Source organism: Malania oleifera, chromosome 12 (assembly GCF_029873635.1).
Source record: "Malania oleifera isolate guangnan ecotype guangnan chromosome 12, ASM2987363v1, whole genome shotgun sequence".
NCBI lineage: Eukaryota > Viridiplantae > Streptophyta > Magnoliopsida > Santalales > Ximeniaceae > Malania > Malania oleifera.
This window is the reverse complement of record NC_080428.1, coordinates 86,576,196-86,591,476: the sequence shown is the minus strand read 5'-3', so window position 1 is coordinate 86,591,476 and position 15,281 is coordinate 86,576,196. Positions and strand designations below refer to the sequence as shown.

Below are 15,281 nucleotides of genomic sequence, written 5' to 3'. Positions count from 1 at the left end.
ATCATTTAATAGTTTATATGATAGATTAGGTACAAAAGAAGGGGAAAGAGATATATTTAAACTTACTAAAGTTAGAGAAAGGAAGAACAAGGACTTAGGAAATGTAAAATGTATAAAAAGTGAGGATGATATTGTCTTGGTTAAGGACGAAGATATTAAAGAAAGATGGCGAAGTTACTTTAGTAAGTTGTTTAACGAAAAACAAATAGAAGGCTTAAATTTAGAATTGTCAAATGAGGAAAAGACTAAAAATATAAGATTTATTCGAAAAATTAGAGTTAACGAAGTTAAGTTTGCACTAAAAAAGATGTAAAATGGGAAAACAATGGGACCAGATAACATCTCAATTGAAGTTTGCAAATGTTTGGGTGATAACGGAATTATATGGTTAACTAATTTATTTAATACAACTGTAAAAACTAAGAAAATGCCAGATGAATGGAGGAAAAACACTTTAATACCTATATACAAAGATAAAGGAGATATTCAAAATTGTAATAACTATCGTGGAATTAAACTTATGAGTCATACGATGAAACTATAGGAAATAGTAGGTGAACAAAGATTAAGGTTAGAAAAGAAGATTTCAGAAAATCAATTTAGTTTTATGCCTGGGAGATCTACTACAGAAGCTATTTATCTTTTAAGAAGATTAATGGAAAAGTTTAGGGAAAAGAAGAGGGACTTGCATATGATATTTATTGATCTTGAGAAAACATACGATAGAATACCTAGGGAAGTTCTATAGTGGGTTTTACAAAAAAAGGGTGTATGTTGTAGGTATACCGATGTCATTAAGGATATGTACGATGGAGTAATGACTAGTGTAAAGACTATAGATGGAGAAACTAGAAAATTTCTAATTACCATAGGTGTACATCAAGGATTTGCTTTGAGTCCTTATTTTTTGCTTTAGTGATGGACCAATTGACTAAGAGTATTCAAAAGGAGGTTCCATGGTGTATGTTGTTTGCAGATGATATTGTATTAATTGACGAAACTAGGGATGAAGTAGAGGCTGAGTTAGAATTATGGAGAGAAGCTTTGGAATCTAGAGGCTTTAAGATAAGTAGAAATAAAACAGAATATATGAAATGTAATTTTAGTAATGATAGGAGGAATATTGGAGACAAAGTTAAACTTGATGATGAAGAAATAAATAGCACTTGTAGATTTCGATACCTTGGATCTATTATGCAAGCTGAAGGAGAAATTGAAGATGATGTAATGCATAGAGTTAAAGCAGGTTAGGTAAAATGGAGAAGTTCTTCAAGTGTTCTATGTGATTGTAGAATACCCTTAAAATTGAAAGGGAAGTTTTATAGGACAGCTATAAAACCAGCTATGCTATATGGATCAGAATGTTGGGCGATGAAGAAACATAATATCTAAAAAGTAAAAGTTGCCGAGATGAGGATGCTTAGATGGATGAGTGGTATAATATTGAAAGATAAATTAAGAAATGAACATATTCGTGGTAAGTTAGGTGTAGCTCCTATAGAAGATAAGATAAGGGAAAGACGACTCAGATGGTATGGACACTTGCAACGTAGGCCTTATAGTGCACCTGTAAGGAAGAGTGACTTAGTTACTGTGGGGGGCAGTAGAAGGAGTAAGGGTAGACCTAAAATAACTTGGGAGGAGATAGTGAGTAAGGATTTAATATCTTTGAATCTATCAAAAGAAATGGTCCATGATCGCATAAATTGGCGGAAAAAGATTCATATAGCCGACCCCATTTAGTGGGACTAAGGCTTGGTTTTGTTGTTTTGTTGTTGTTGTGTTGTTCGCAAATGATTGTACTTATTAGCGAAAGTAAAGTAAAACCAAAAGGAAAAAGGAAAAAGAAAGAACCTAGGGTTAGAGTAAAATCTAAATCTAAAAATATCATTAGAATCTAGATGTTTAAAGGTTAAGTATAATGAGACTGACTAAATAGTAAACTTTAGTCATGTTAGGAAGAATAGTGGAAAAGGCTAGATTTAATAATAAATTAATTAATTATTTTAGTAGATTTCAATACTTTAAATCTGTGGAAAAATTGAAAAGATTATGCTACATATAATTTTAGGTTTGGTAAACAAACGAATTGCTTTGAGCATATTTTGTGATAGTATTCACCTTACGAGTTAAAAAGAGAGTTTATAAGATGATTGTAAAACCAATAATGCATTGTGGATCAAAATGTAAGACAAATTGAAAAATAACATAGTGAAATAGTAAATTGCTTAAATGAGATTATTAAATTGAACATAATTCTAAAAGATAAACTAAAAAATAAAGACTCATGTGATGGACCCAACTTCATCAATTTAGGGCTTTATTGTTGTTATTATGTATTCTAAAGATTTACAAAATAAATATTAAAAAAAAAATCAATACTAGTATAGAAAACTTGATAGTAATGTATATTTATTTACATTTCTTAAACTTCTTAGTTCTATAGAAACTTGGTATGAAAAAATTACTTTTTATAACTAAACATGTCTCAATCTTCTTAATGTTTTTGCTTATTTTTAATAGAATGCTACAAATAAGATTATGTTTGATTTGTAGAGTACCAACGTGAAATGGAACCATAAAATTATTCATGAAAAAAAATTTATATAATGAAAATATAATGTAAAACATAAGATAGAAATGGAATAAAATAGACATTCCCATTGAAAGATTTGAGAATAATAAATTTTCATTATTCCTTATTACAAAATCATAAAAAAAAATTATGTTATTTTTGAAATCATAAATATATGAGAATAGCACTTTTTTTTTTTTTGAAAGCTATCAAAATTTTCTATTATATCTATATTCCTAAGAATATATATATATTCTGCAAATTAAATGTGATATAATTTTAAGAGGGTGAAAAGTTGTCATTAAAAATTAAATAAAGAAATTATGGCATATTTCAAAAAAAAAAAAAAAAAAACAAAAGTTAGAATTTTGTTTCTTTTTACAAGAAAAGAATATTTAGCAACTAAAAATTGAAATTTGTTAAAAAATATTTGTGCCCAAGGTGTTTGTATTATAATATTTTTGGACCACCAAAATCTAGGGATCAGTTTAGCTATGAAAGATAACTATTTTTAATTTTTAATTTCAAATGAAATTATAAAATCACTTCTTTATTCTCTAGATCTTCAATACTTGTATAGACATATTAAAAATATATATATATTTTTTAATTTTTACTAATAATAAAATAGTAAATTTTGTATACAAATGCCAATAAATAAGAAATGAATTTTTATAACTCTTTTAAAGATTAAAATAAAAAATAATTTTTTCTGCAGTTAAAAGTTATAATAATAATAATAATAATAGGCAACCAAAAATATAATAATATCGAAACAAAACTAGCTTCTTTTTTTTGCGTATAGAATCAAAAACACTAAAAAAATTAGAAGTTTTATTGTGTTACCTTATTCAATTAATCAAAATTTTGCCTTAAATCATTGGTTTTATACTAATTTTAGCTTTTAAATGTTAATTAAAAGTGTTTCAACCTTAAAATATATTAATTAAAAACCATATTGTATGTAATACAAAATATGAAGTAATTAATATTAAGATTCAATCTATTTGGGGAAAGATGTTCATCTCCAATCAAAAACCAAAAACCAAAGTTTTTTATTTATGTTTCATCCAAGCCAAACAAAAAATAATTTAAGAAAAAAAAAAAAGACAACTCATACTATGGCCAAATGTTTTACTAACCTAATTTTAAATCCATGGTTTAATTTTTCAACACTTTACCTGAGGACTTAAAAACTTTTTTTTTTACATTTTTTTATTATTTTATTTAATTTTATGTACGATTATGAATTTAAGACTTTTATTAGTTAAGGGAAAAATCTTCCATTGTATCTATCAATTATATATAAAAATTTTAAATAAAAATATTTAAATATAATTATAATTAAGACTTAAAAAATCAAACATTAATAATACATAAAATTAAAACTTTATTCATTAACTCATTATACATTTTGTTTCTGCTTCATTTTCTTAATTACCAAACATCAAAGAATAAAATTTTTCATATTTTCTCTCTTAAAGTAGTCCAAGTTTCACACCAAAATTAATATTGTAGTTGGAAACATTATTTCCAATCTTTAAAATTGAATTTATGAGTATTTGAATAAAATTAAATATAAATTTATTTAAAATTTTATCCAAATTCATACAAAATTAAATTTAAAATCTAAAATCCAAACTTCTAAATAAATAAAAAGGCATTCTAATGTCATGAAAATCTTTTGAAAATGACAATCAAGACACGTGGTTGATAAAAACTTGTTTTTTCTTTTAAAAAATAGGTCCAGGAACAATGGTAGTCATTGCAAGTTACTGACAAGCCGATGACCGGCACCGGTCCCAGTGACCAGTAAAGATTATAAGCCCATGCATAACCATATGCCTGGGCAATGTGCCGAACACCATTGGTAAGCCGGAACCAAAAGGATGTTTGGATAGGCGAAAACAGCCTTGGCCGCACTTGCTTCATCCACACGTGGATCCATGACATCATAAGCCCCATATTCTATGAGGTGACTCGTAGAACCACGAACCAAAAAAAAAAAATAAGAAAGAAATGCCTGTAAAGATAATATCTAAAAAATACTAATTTGGGAACGTATGGTTATAAGGCAGCATGGACAGGAAAATGGAGAAGCATGCGTTAGGGACCAACTTTTGCTCAGGAATTCTGAGCGATTAGACGATAAATGTTTCTACGGCAAGTGCTAAGGGGCAGTACGTGGCAAGTTCGCAGCCAAGACCATCCGGGTATTGCTCCTCGGCCACAAACGCCGTCTAACCCATTAGCGCAGCCGCGTTTGTGATAATAATAATAATAATAATAATAATAAACACAGAAAAGGACAAAATATGATAATTTTTTTTCTCAGCACTGAAGTATAAATATGTAATTATAGATGCACCAAACTTTTTTACTTTTACAAAAATGTCTAATGAAATTTTGCAGTTGGAAAAGGGATCAACTTTAGTAAATTCTAGCCGTTTATTAATTTCGCACAAATGTCACATTCTGATAAATACATAATTATTGAACATTTGAACCACCTTGAATTGAAATTTTATTCCCATTAAAATCATTCAAGTGGCCTGACTGAAACTTCAAACCATCCGAGTTATCGGGCCACTGTTTATATTATATAATTTGATTTTTTAAATTTAATAATAGAAAAGGAAAAAGAAAGAAAACAAACCTCACAACAACTTTATTTTTCCTTCGAGCATTCCGTGTTCCTTCTTTAATTATTTCTACAATTATAGCCGTTTAAGAATGCAGTTTCACTCTTAAATCCAATTTCAAAGTTTTTGATTTTGGTATTGAAACTCGTAGTCACATCTCTTTTCTGGTGAATAATATTGCCCACAAAGGATTTAAAAAAATTCCGCCCTCCCCAAACTCCTCTCCAACTGTTGATACCCCACTTTTACCTTCATTTCAGAGCTGAGATAATGAAGGATTGTACCCCTGACCGGTCAGAACCGCACCGGGCTGGGCCAAGCTGATCCAGGTTAATAACAAAACCTCCCAGCTCGGTGAATTAGACCGGGTTAGTGACAAAGCCTCCCGGCTTAGCGGACATGCTATGGAAGAGACAGCAGTTGCTGGCCTTTAAAGGAAAAATAACTGGGCCGACCTCGGTCTTCGGTACGTACCACCATACCCTTCTCCCCCCAACCCCCCTTTTTTACCCCACTGTTTGTAATTTACCAATTTATGGTTTTCTAATTTTTAAAATTTCCCAGATGGAGTATGAGGCTTAGGAGGATGAATTTTCTTAGGGTTTAATGGCAAAGTCTTGTTCGTTCGCCCTCCGGTAAAGCAAAGTCGAGGCTTCCACCCTGTTTGTTTGTTTTTTTTTTTTCAAAGAAAGGGTAAAAATGTATCAAATCCAAATAAGGAGGAACGTGTGAAGATCTTTCAAAATCAAAACATTAGGAAGCAGTTTCTCACCAGCCAGGATGGACAACAGGTCTTCCTGTGGAAAGAGCCCAATTCACCTGTTCAAAACAAATATCTAAAAGTTTCACAAGTTGTTTTGAGAATTAATGGTCAGTTTAAAAAATGATATTTGGGCTGTGCACCCACTTCCTCTATGTGACGCAGCAGCATAGAGGAAATGCCAAGGATTAGACTCCACTCAGTGATTTAAAAATAAAAAATAAAAAACTCTATTTGGTCAATTTAATGGATTTCTCATTGCCCAAAAAACAACTGCAGCCTCCTTGATTTTTTAACGTTCAAATAATTTTTCAGTCCAAATATATGTACAAGGTGATCAGAGTGTAGTGAAAGCAGTGAGAGTTTCCTCCACTCTTGACGAGGCAGCAATATTGCCACACCCTGTGGAATGCTTTTTTTCTTTTTTTCTTTTTTTTGTCGGTAACATTTCGCGTTTTGGGACGAGTAAGAAAGGAATGTGCTTTTATTGAAGTGTGCCACATCTACTCTTTCTTGGATTTTGTGGATTGAAAGGAAGGAGCACCAGGGTTTTAGTCGACAAATCATGTGTGTCCTATAGAAAGGGATAGAGTTGTTTTCCTTGCTTCCTAGAAGGCGCAATCCTAGGGGATTTTCTCGGCAGTTTTTTCCCCTATCCACAGGGAATAGAGGGGGGCTTTATTATTCTTTCTGCTTATTTTAGAAAGACTCCATATCCTCCGTTCTTTGTAATTCTCTCTCTTTTCTACTAATGAAATTCTTTTTCTATCGATCAATAATAATAAAGTGTCCTACAAGCGGTTATTCACAAAAAAATTTGAGAAATTACCTTATCAGTGCCAAGAGAATTAGCAACCACATGGGTAACCTGTTCATCAATCTGGTTGGTGCACACAGCACCAAACTGCTCAGCACTCTGCCACAATGGGTGTAGGTGAGGATTAGCTTCACCAACAGGAAACACCCTGCTGAAGACTATACGGCAACCAGCCAAAATCTTCCGCTGCTCCAAGGCTAGAATGTTTCTCACATCAACTTCGTCTAAGGACCGATTCGAGAAAAAAATCTGATGTATCCTCTCAATAACCTATTTTAAAGCAAAGAAGAGATAATTAGGGAAAATAAGGATAATTGTTTGCTGACCTAATGAAAAGCTGATCTCACCGCCAAAGAGGACGCCAAAGTCCCATCTTCAGATCTCTCATCATGATCAATTTCAAGCAAAGAAGGTCCTACGAGCCCAAACTGGCGTCTACTACAAGGGAAATAAGTATACCTACAGTATAAACTATTAGATCTCAGTACACAGGGGATGATTTACTAATAAAACATACAAGGAAGAACAGAAAAAGTGGACGTGTTCAATGCAATAGATCAAAGCATACTTGCCTTTCTACTACTATCAAATTTAACTTGTTATGAGGCCATACTCTCACAGAATCATCTATAATTACAACAGCTGATTCCATACCCAGAACCCCGTCTAAATCCTTACTCTTTGGAACCCTCTCATCACCATCAATAAGGTCCCCATCATCACCCCTAGAAATAACACGTCCAGCAAACAAAACACCCTTAGGATCAAGAACTTTTGCCATCTCCGTAGCATACAGCTTGTTCCCCATTGTATATAGATGTAGTTCATAAAGCCTACTAGCCTAAAATGCAAAACACAGCAATGTTAAATGATCTGCAACCATGTCCAAGCCAAGTAGAGTAGTTAAACCTTAAAATCCAAATACCTTCTCCAAAAAATTCCATATTCCAGGCCGCAATTTTGTCCACATTCCCATATGAGAAAAGCGGAAGAGATGCCTTTGCGGTTTTTCACGGTCTTGTTCTTCTTTCTTTCTCAAGATCTCATCGTGCAGTGGGTCTACTTCACCAAACTGAAGGAGCAAAAATGAATTATGATGAATTAAAATAGAAGGGCATTTTCTCATAATAGCCACAGGAAACAAGTTTTAAAGCCCTCTCCTGCAATCAAAAATAAAAAAATAACAGGAGACATGGGAATTGGGGGTTGGTGGGGTTGGACATTACCTTGGCCGAATTAAGAAGTGTGTGGTCCAGATCCAAGACCAGGCAGAGCTTCCCAGCAGCAAACATTTTCTTCTGCTCTTCTATCCTCCTAGCCCTCTCTCTGTGGATGGCAGCTCTTTGCTGATCATCATATCCTTCAAACAGATGTTCAACATCTCCCCAGGTGTTCTGTGATTGTGATGGACCTGCTGCACCTTCATCAGGTGTCAAAACAGTGCCAGTTCTAAGGTTATCAGAACTGGAAATTGCAGATTTTACATCCATCCTCTCTGCACTACCTTGTACTGGCTGCGAGAGAGGGATTTGAGGAACCGAAGGAGCTGCTGAACCCTGGGAAATTGACATAAGATTAGCAATATTTTTCAGATTCTTTGTAAATTCACGAACAATATCCGGGGCTGCAGCTGATTGAGAAGACATGGAATTTGCATCTGCCAGGTCCTCTGGCTTCTGGGAATTCAAATGGTTCTTGCTACCCTGGATGTTCAAGATTGGGGCTCCATTTGCTTTTGGCTGTTCAGATCCCAAGCTCCCATTCTTTTGAAAAGTATTATTGTGGAGAATACGTCGAGGGTCACGGGGCTTCATGCGGATTTTTCCCAACTCATCTGGTGGGTTCTGTGCAAGAGCAAACAGAAAATTTTCAGTTCAAATATTCAACACAAACTAGACCCATCTTATTCCAACCCTTCTGGAAAATTTAAAATGAATACTAGGTTAACAACTCCAAACATGACCTACCTAATATCAATCAAGCTCCAAATTATGCAATGCACACATATTTCAAGAGGCAGTATTTGGAAAAATGAAAAATTCTCACAAAACATGAGCAAAAATGCAAAATACAAGGTATTAGGTCCAGAGATCGCAAAATAAAATATCAACCTAAATTTAAATCTAAAGTTTCAACCACCAAAAACAAAAACAACAAACAGCTACAATTTGACGACAATTTTTGCTAATCAAGGAGCAAGACAAAGAAGAAAAAAATAATGGAGAGGGGGTGAACTGTGTACAAAAGAAATTGCAGTGTCATCACACAAAAGAAATTGATTCATGGAGTGTGCGCAAAACCCATACAAGTATAGATTCAAAGAAAGAAACATAACTTGAATTCTCACCATTGGAGCCATCGGAGAAGGAACTTGAAGTTTTCCAGGTAGACTCTGCCCAATACCTGAGGGCATCAATGGAGAAATATTCACTGGAGAAAGTGCACCTAGTATTGAATTGATGCGCGGATGTTGAACCGTACTTTTTGCGGATTCACCAGATTTCTGCTGGGCTTCCGCCGATAACCTTTGCTGTTCTCCCATTTTAAGTAAATTCATCAACAATGTTGGGTTCACTGCAATATCTTTCAATATAGCAGGCAAAGAAGCACTGGTTCCATTTCCTATTGTTGGCAACTGCTCACTACCAGCTACTGTGACATTTTGTTGAACACGAATACCAGCACCAGGGCATGTAACTCCATTATCCAATTTCATATGATCCAAATCAGTACTCTCTATCAACTGGTTTTTGTTTGTAAACTGCTCACTATCCTCCAACCAGCCACCACGTCCGGCAACAGTCAACACATCACTGCTACTGCCAGAATTTGTCAACCCATTCCTTGGCTTTTTCACTGCAGGACCATCCAAAACAGAATCTTCTGCAGTCCTGTGCTTTCTTGAGCTTATAATTTCTCCAAGGGGCTCCACTTTAGGTGCATTATACACCACAGACAAAGGTCGGTGATTGAGATCCATTATGCTAGCATTAGAATTGGCATGCCGAAGCCTAGGATCTCTACTCTTTGCTGAAGCTCTTGTAGTAGTGGGATTAGATCCAGAACTCACGGATCCTACATTTCTAGAATTTATTAGTCCTTGCACACTAGAGCTGTCCATAAGGGGGGCAGAAGATACAATAGGTGGAGCCAAAATTGGTGGATTTACAGTTCTGACAACACCAATAGCAGAAGAACTAGAGACCTCCCCAGAAGTATCACCATCTCCATCATCACCTTCTTCTGAAGGGGTTGGGCTTGGAAGCCTGTCGATCATAAACGAAGACCGACCAAATTTCTGTTGGTAGGTTGAAACAGCCTTGAGAGCATCAGTTTCATAAGGATGCAACACAGAATCTTGTTTCTCACATGCCATGGTTGATATAGCTGCTTCTGATTTAGTCAACCCATCTCCAGCAGTCAATCTATCTTGTATAGGCAAACAGGGTGTGTTTTCCCGGGTGGGTGATGGGAGACTGTCTGCATCATGATCCTTGTGTAGGTCTAGCAGCGGCCCAAAAACCCCTCTATCCTTAAGGCCAGGTAGTACTGGTTTCAAAGCCTCAGACAAAATGCTTGCCATGTTTGGGCCATTCTTCTCCAAAGATTCAACAGATGTAGTATCTAAAGTAAGGTTTTTCGAGAAGCTCAAATCATGCCCTACATTTTCAGCTGACAAATCAGAATCAGTCTGATTCACACTACCAATTATGTGTACCTCTTTCTCTTCACCACTGGATTTAGTACTCAATAAAACAGCAGGAGTATCTAGAGAGGCCCCCATGGCCTCGACCTAGACAATAGAAACCAAAGTAAGTTACCACAAACACAAGATATTCGGCCTAATTAGTAACATACATATATCCATACCAATTTCATCTGCTCGCCGATAAAAAGAGGTGGAACTTGGCCCATTACACGTGCAAGCAACCTATAACCAGAATCAGAACAACAATGATAATTAGCCAATTGATGACACAAAAAATACAACAAAATATGAAAAAAAAAAAAAAAGTGGTTTAAAAAACAGGTAAACCTTGACAAAATGCATTTTTTCTGTTCCTTTTGGTCTTGGTTCATGGAGCAGAACACCTGCAACTAATGGTTAGTCCTCTTGACAATGCTACAACTCACATCAAACATTAAAATAGCTGTTTCCAAAGCAATTTTTAAATCTTGTATAATTAGTTTTGCGTAACAAACTGAAAAATTCATGTGTATCTTACAGAATTAACAGTCTGAATAGCAGAGAAGAACAATTGAATAAGGGTGTCCTTTACAGCAACATTTTTTCTGAAATCCATGTCCTGCAAGCTATCCAAAATGTTCAGCAATCGCGAACAGACCCCATCAAAAGATCTACAACAAATAAAGAAGCAACAATTTCAGTCTCACAAAACACAAATTCATAAATGTAGCATTTTATAAATATGAAGTTGGGATTGTGAATTTAAAATTCTGCAAATTTTGACAAGCTCTAGTTCAAATTTGTATAGAGTTTTATCCAAATTCACACAATTTCAGATTCAGAGTCCTAAATTTGTATATCCAAACACCACATGCAATGAATTCGCACTTCCAAACTTCACCCACCCACTACCAAATTCAATTAACTTACTTCTCCGCCTGAATCACAGTCACAGTCTCCAGAGCTTCCCGAATTGAGCTCACTTTCTGCTCCACAGCCTCCACCTCCATTTGTTTCAAATTATTAACCTCCGCGTCCCCGGTAATGTTCAAACCATTACTCGACCCCCCTTCTTCAACTTCTTCGGTATTCTGGACCGGCTCTGAGTCCATATCAATCTCCCCTTCCTCCAGCTCCCCTTCCTCCTTTTCATCACCACTATCATCAATTACAATTTTAGCCACTTCCTTCGACGGGATCACATCGGTATTACTCCTATCCTCCCTGCTGCTACTAACAGACGCTGTATTTGAGGACAACCGCTTAGAATTCTCATCCCGATCAATCTTCACCAAGACATCATCAAGTGATTTGTTCTGCACCGCCTGTGCCCAAGCAAGATTGTACAAACCGGACGCATAACCACCGCAAACGCGATACTTATACAGATCGCGCATCGTCCAAACCCTAGCATTAGAATTCGAATTCTCATTGGCATTGAAATCTCCCTTCGTTCTCAAAACCCTATCGTCCTGCTGGTTAAAAGCCTCTTCGCTGATCTCTTCGATCGATGCCGAATCGGAGATCTCTCCTTCTTCTACGTCAACTTGAGTCTCATCCTTGCCCATCCTAGCTAGGGTTTCTTCTTCAAATTTGTGATTATTCAACGCACATGGATTTGATCCAACCCCAAGCATAAGTTATTCTACTCTCAGCTAAAAAAATTCCACGCACAATTTCTCGCTTCAATTAAGATTAATCTTACGGGATAAACGACCAAAAAAGAGCAAAATTAAATTAAGGTGTTTCACACTGGATCTCCAGAAAATCGTTTTAGTATTGCAAGATCGGATCGTCGGAGCGATCAATCTCAGGCACGGATCAATTTATAATATTCAGATCGCGAACTCTGCCTCGAAGACGGAATGAAGAATGAGTGGCGCGAGACGGGCTTGAACCAGGGAGTTAGACCTACAGCAGAAGCCACAGAACGCACAAAAGAGGGCCGCGGAAGAGTTTCAAGAGAGAGAGAGAGAGCGATGGGAAGAGAGCGCAGAATGGAGGAAGGGCTTTTTATTGACGACCCAAATCTAGGATATGCTGGAAGTTTGAATCTGGGCCGTACACGTCATCAATCCGCTACTAGGTCTGATCCCAAATCTAGGAGACGTCGTGGGTTAATGACTCGATGGGGACCGGTGCTGGCTTGCCATCTCAGCAGTATTTGAGCTGAATTGGCCTTCTACTCAAGTACATCTTTTAAATATTTATTGCGAGATCATAGTTATTTATGAATTAAAACAATTAATTGATGTAAAAATAATTAATTCATAATTATTTTATGAATTAAAACAAATGATCGATGTTTTAAATTAAAAATACTTTTTTTAATAAAAATAGAGTTTAAGACACATTTAAAATACTCATGTCCAACATTAATTTGTAAAAATAACCTATTCCATTCACTTTATATCAATTGATAATAAATGAAAAAAAATAAGTGTTTATACTAATATGTTAACATGAGTTTTTATAATCTCTTAAACCTACAAAATTCAATTTATAATTTTTAAAATTATAAGGTTAACTTTTAAATTTAGAGTGAGATATAATCATAACTACTATAATCATTTCTATTTTCATCCTTTTATTCTTCTCCCATTTTCTTATTATTTTTCTTCTTCTTCATTTTCTTCTCCTTATTCTTTGTTTATTTTTCGTTTTGAAATGAAGATCTCTTTAATTTTTATGTTTCAATTAATTCAATTCAAACAATTATTTTTTATTAGTTCACTTTCTTAGCAAGAAAATTGACATTCGATGATTTTTAAAATCGTGTATTTCAATTGTTATGTTTGCAACTATTTCTCTACGTCCTAAAATTTTTCTTGAGGCAATTTATTAGTTAAGAGAACAAAAAGAAAAAGAAATAAAAAAATAAGTGAAATGTTAAATTTTAATCGATAAGAGAGTGGAGATTTATCGATTTGAATTAATGTATATTTTTAGTTGTTATATTTGTGCTACACGGTAAAAACATTCTGCTATACACAAATCGATATATATATATATATATATATATATATATTAAAATTAAAATATAATTATACAATATAGAGTGTAAAATTGCATCTAGTTCGTATAGTTTAATATTTAAAAATAGTTAAAAAATACACTAAGAATATGTTTATGGATTCTTATTATTATTATTTTAATATAAATTAATTATTATTAACAATTATAAAATTTATTAATTTAATTATCAATAAAGATCACAAAAGTATATTACTTAGATTATGATTAGAAGTTAAAAAAATAAACTACAATATTATAAGAAAAATTAATATACTAATTAATTTATACCAATTTTTATAATCGTGTATTTTACTTTTTATGTTCACAACTATTTCTCTGTCCTAAAATTTTTGTTAAGGGAATTTATTAGTTAAGAAAAACAAAAAAAAAAAAAAAAAAGTGAAAGGGACATCACATGTTAAATTTTAATAGACAAGAGAGCGGAGATTTATCGATTTGAATTAATGTATATTTTTTGTTGTTATATTTGTGATACATGGTAAAAACATTGTGCTATACACGAATCAATATATATATAATTATACAATATTGAGTGTAAAATTGCATGTAGTTCTTATAGTTTAATATTTAAAAATAGTTATAAAATACACTATGTAGTGATCCAAAAAAATAATAATTAATTAACTAATTTATTAATATTATATATTAAATAATATAATATAATATATATTGTGACGACCTGCTTAATTTCCACATTTTTTTTTATATAATCAATATCATAATTCCCAGTTCAGCAGATCATAATACACCTGAACCCATGGGTACTAGGGATAAATCAGAACACAACGTGGAAGCTTAAGCAGCATGAAACATATAATCATGGTATTATAAATACAAAACATCCATCTCATTACACAAATACCAGAGTCACTACTTTCACTGTAATCCAGTATATACATCCCAAAAATAAAATTTGGGGACATTTCCCACAAAAACCGAACTGTCTCTACAAAACTTACCCTTCAGAAAGGACGGGTAACTGTCCTAGATCAGCGGGGCTTTTCCCGCTCTCCTATCTGGGGCTCCTAAAAAGTTTATAAAATTTAGGGGTGAGACACCTCTCAGTAAGGGAAATAAACTAATACTAGTGTGTGGCAACATGAGTAAACTGTGTTATACATATCTCATACAGAACATATCCAGTAACTGTTTTGTCAAATATGGGAAAACATATACATATCAAATCATGGCAGGACATATAGCCTTTTCATAAGCATATTTCATCTCATATAATAATAATAACATAAAAACATTCCTGGTAGGTTAGCTGGCTGTTGTCATGTATTACCCCCACATGACTGGGTTGTGTGGCCCGAAGGCGAGACCTGACAATGGTTGGCCGACCACAACCAAGTCAAACATATAGTCTGTAAGTCCGATGGGTCTGCCTGACCTGGTCCGTACACTAGGGGCGATCACACACACTTCTTAATAACCACATCGACCATCCAATCTCATACCACTCCGTACAGCGACGTTAACACAAATATCATAATCACGAAGACCATGGACACATAACAACGGTACCGTGCAAGTGTTAGCATAGACCAAGCCAACCAGGTTCTGATATCATATAACATATACTAAAACTGTGATACATAGATATCTTGTATCATTTATTTTCACATTAATCATATCATTTTGCATATAAATGTGTATCATGAAAATAATCGCTCCGTACGCCAGTATTACATATTTTATCATAGCTCACCCCGTACGCCAGCAAATCATATCACAACCCGTATGCTGGCAAATCACATTAT

The 15,281-nt window shown here is 34.1% G+C and overlaps 1 protein-coding gene across 1 annotated transcript; it reads right to left on the bottom strand.

Annotated features, from left to right (window-relative positions):
* Positions 1–5,003: 5,003 nt before the first annotated feature.
* Positions 5,004–12,475, bottom strand: LOC131145006 (RNA polymerase II C-terminal domain phosphatase-like 3). The gene is made up of 12 exons (XM_058094025.1): positions 11,413–12,475; positions 11,021–11,153; positions 10,831–10,886; positions 10,665–10,725; positions 9,142–10,587; positions 8,021–8,638; positions 7,720–7,866; positions 7,367–7,635; positions 7,142–7,253; positions 6,807–7,064; positions 5,990–6,036; positions 5,004–5,877 (listed from the first exon to the last, which is right to left on the bottom strand). The coding sequence occupies exons 1-12, from the start codon at positions 12,117–12,119 to the stop codon at positions 5,814–5,816; spliced, it is 3,918 nt and encodes a 1,305-aa protein (XP_057950008.1). The 5' UTR covers positions 12,120–12,475; the 3' UTR covers positions 5,004–5,813.
* Positions 12,476–15,281: the final 2,806 nt, after the last annotated feature.

Coding starts and splice junctions, on each gene's coding strand:
- LOC131145006 (XM_058094025.1), bottom strand. CDS start 12,119: ATGCTTGGGGTTGGATCAAATCCATGTGCGTTGAATAATCACAAATTT. Junction 8,639..9,141: donor CTTCTCCGATGGCTCCAATG/GTGAGAATTCAA, acceptor GCTCTTGCACAG/AACCCACCAGATGAGTTGGG. Junction 5,878..5,989: donor CCTGTTGTCCATCCTGGCTG/GTGAGAAACTGC, acceptor ACAAACAAACAG/GGTGGAAGCCTCGACTTTGC.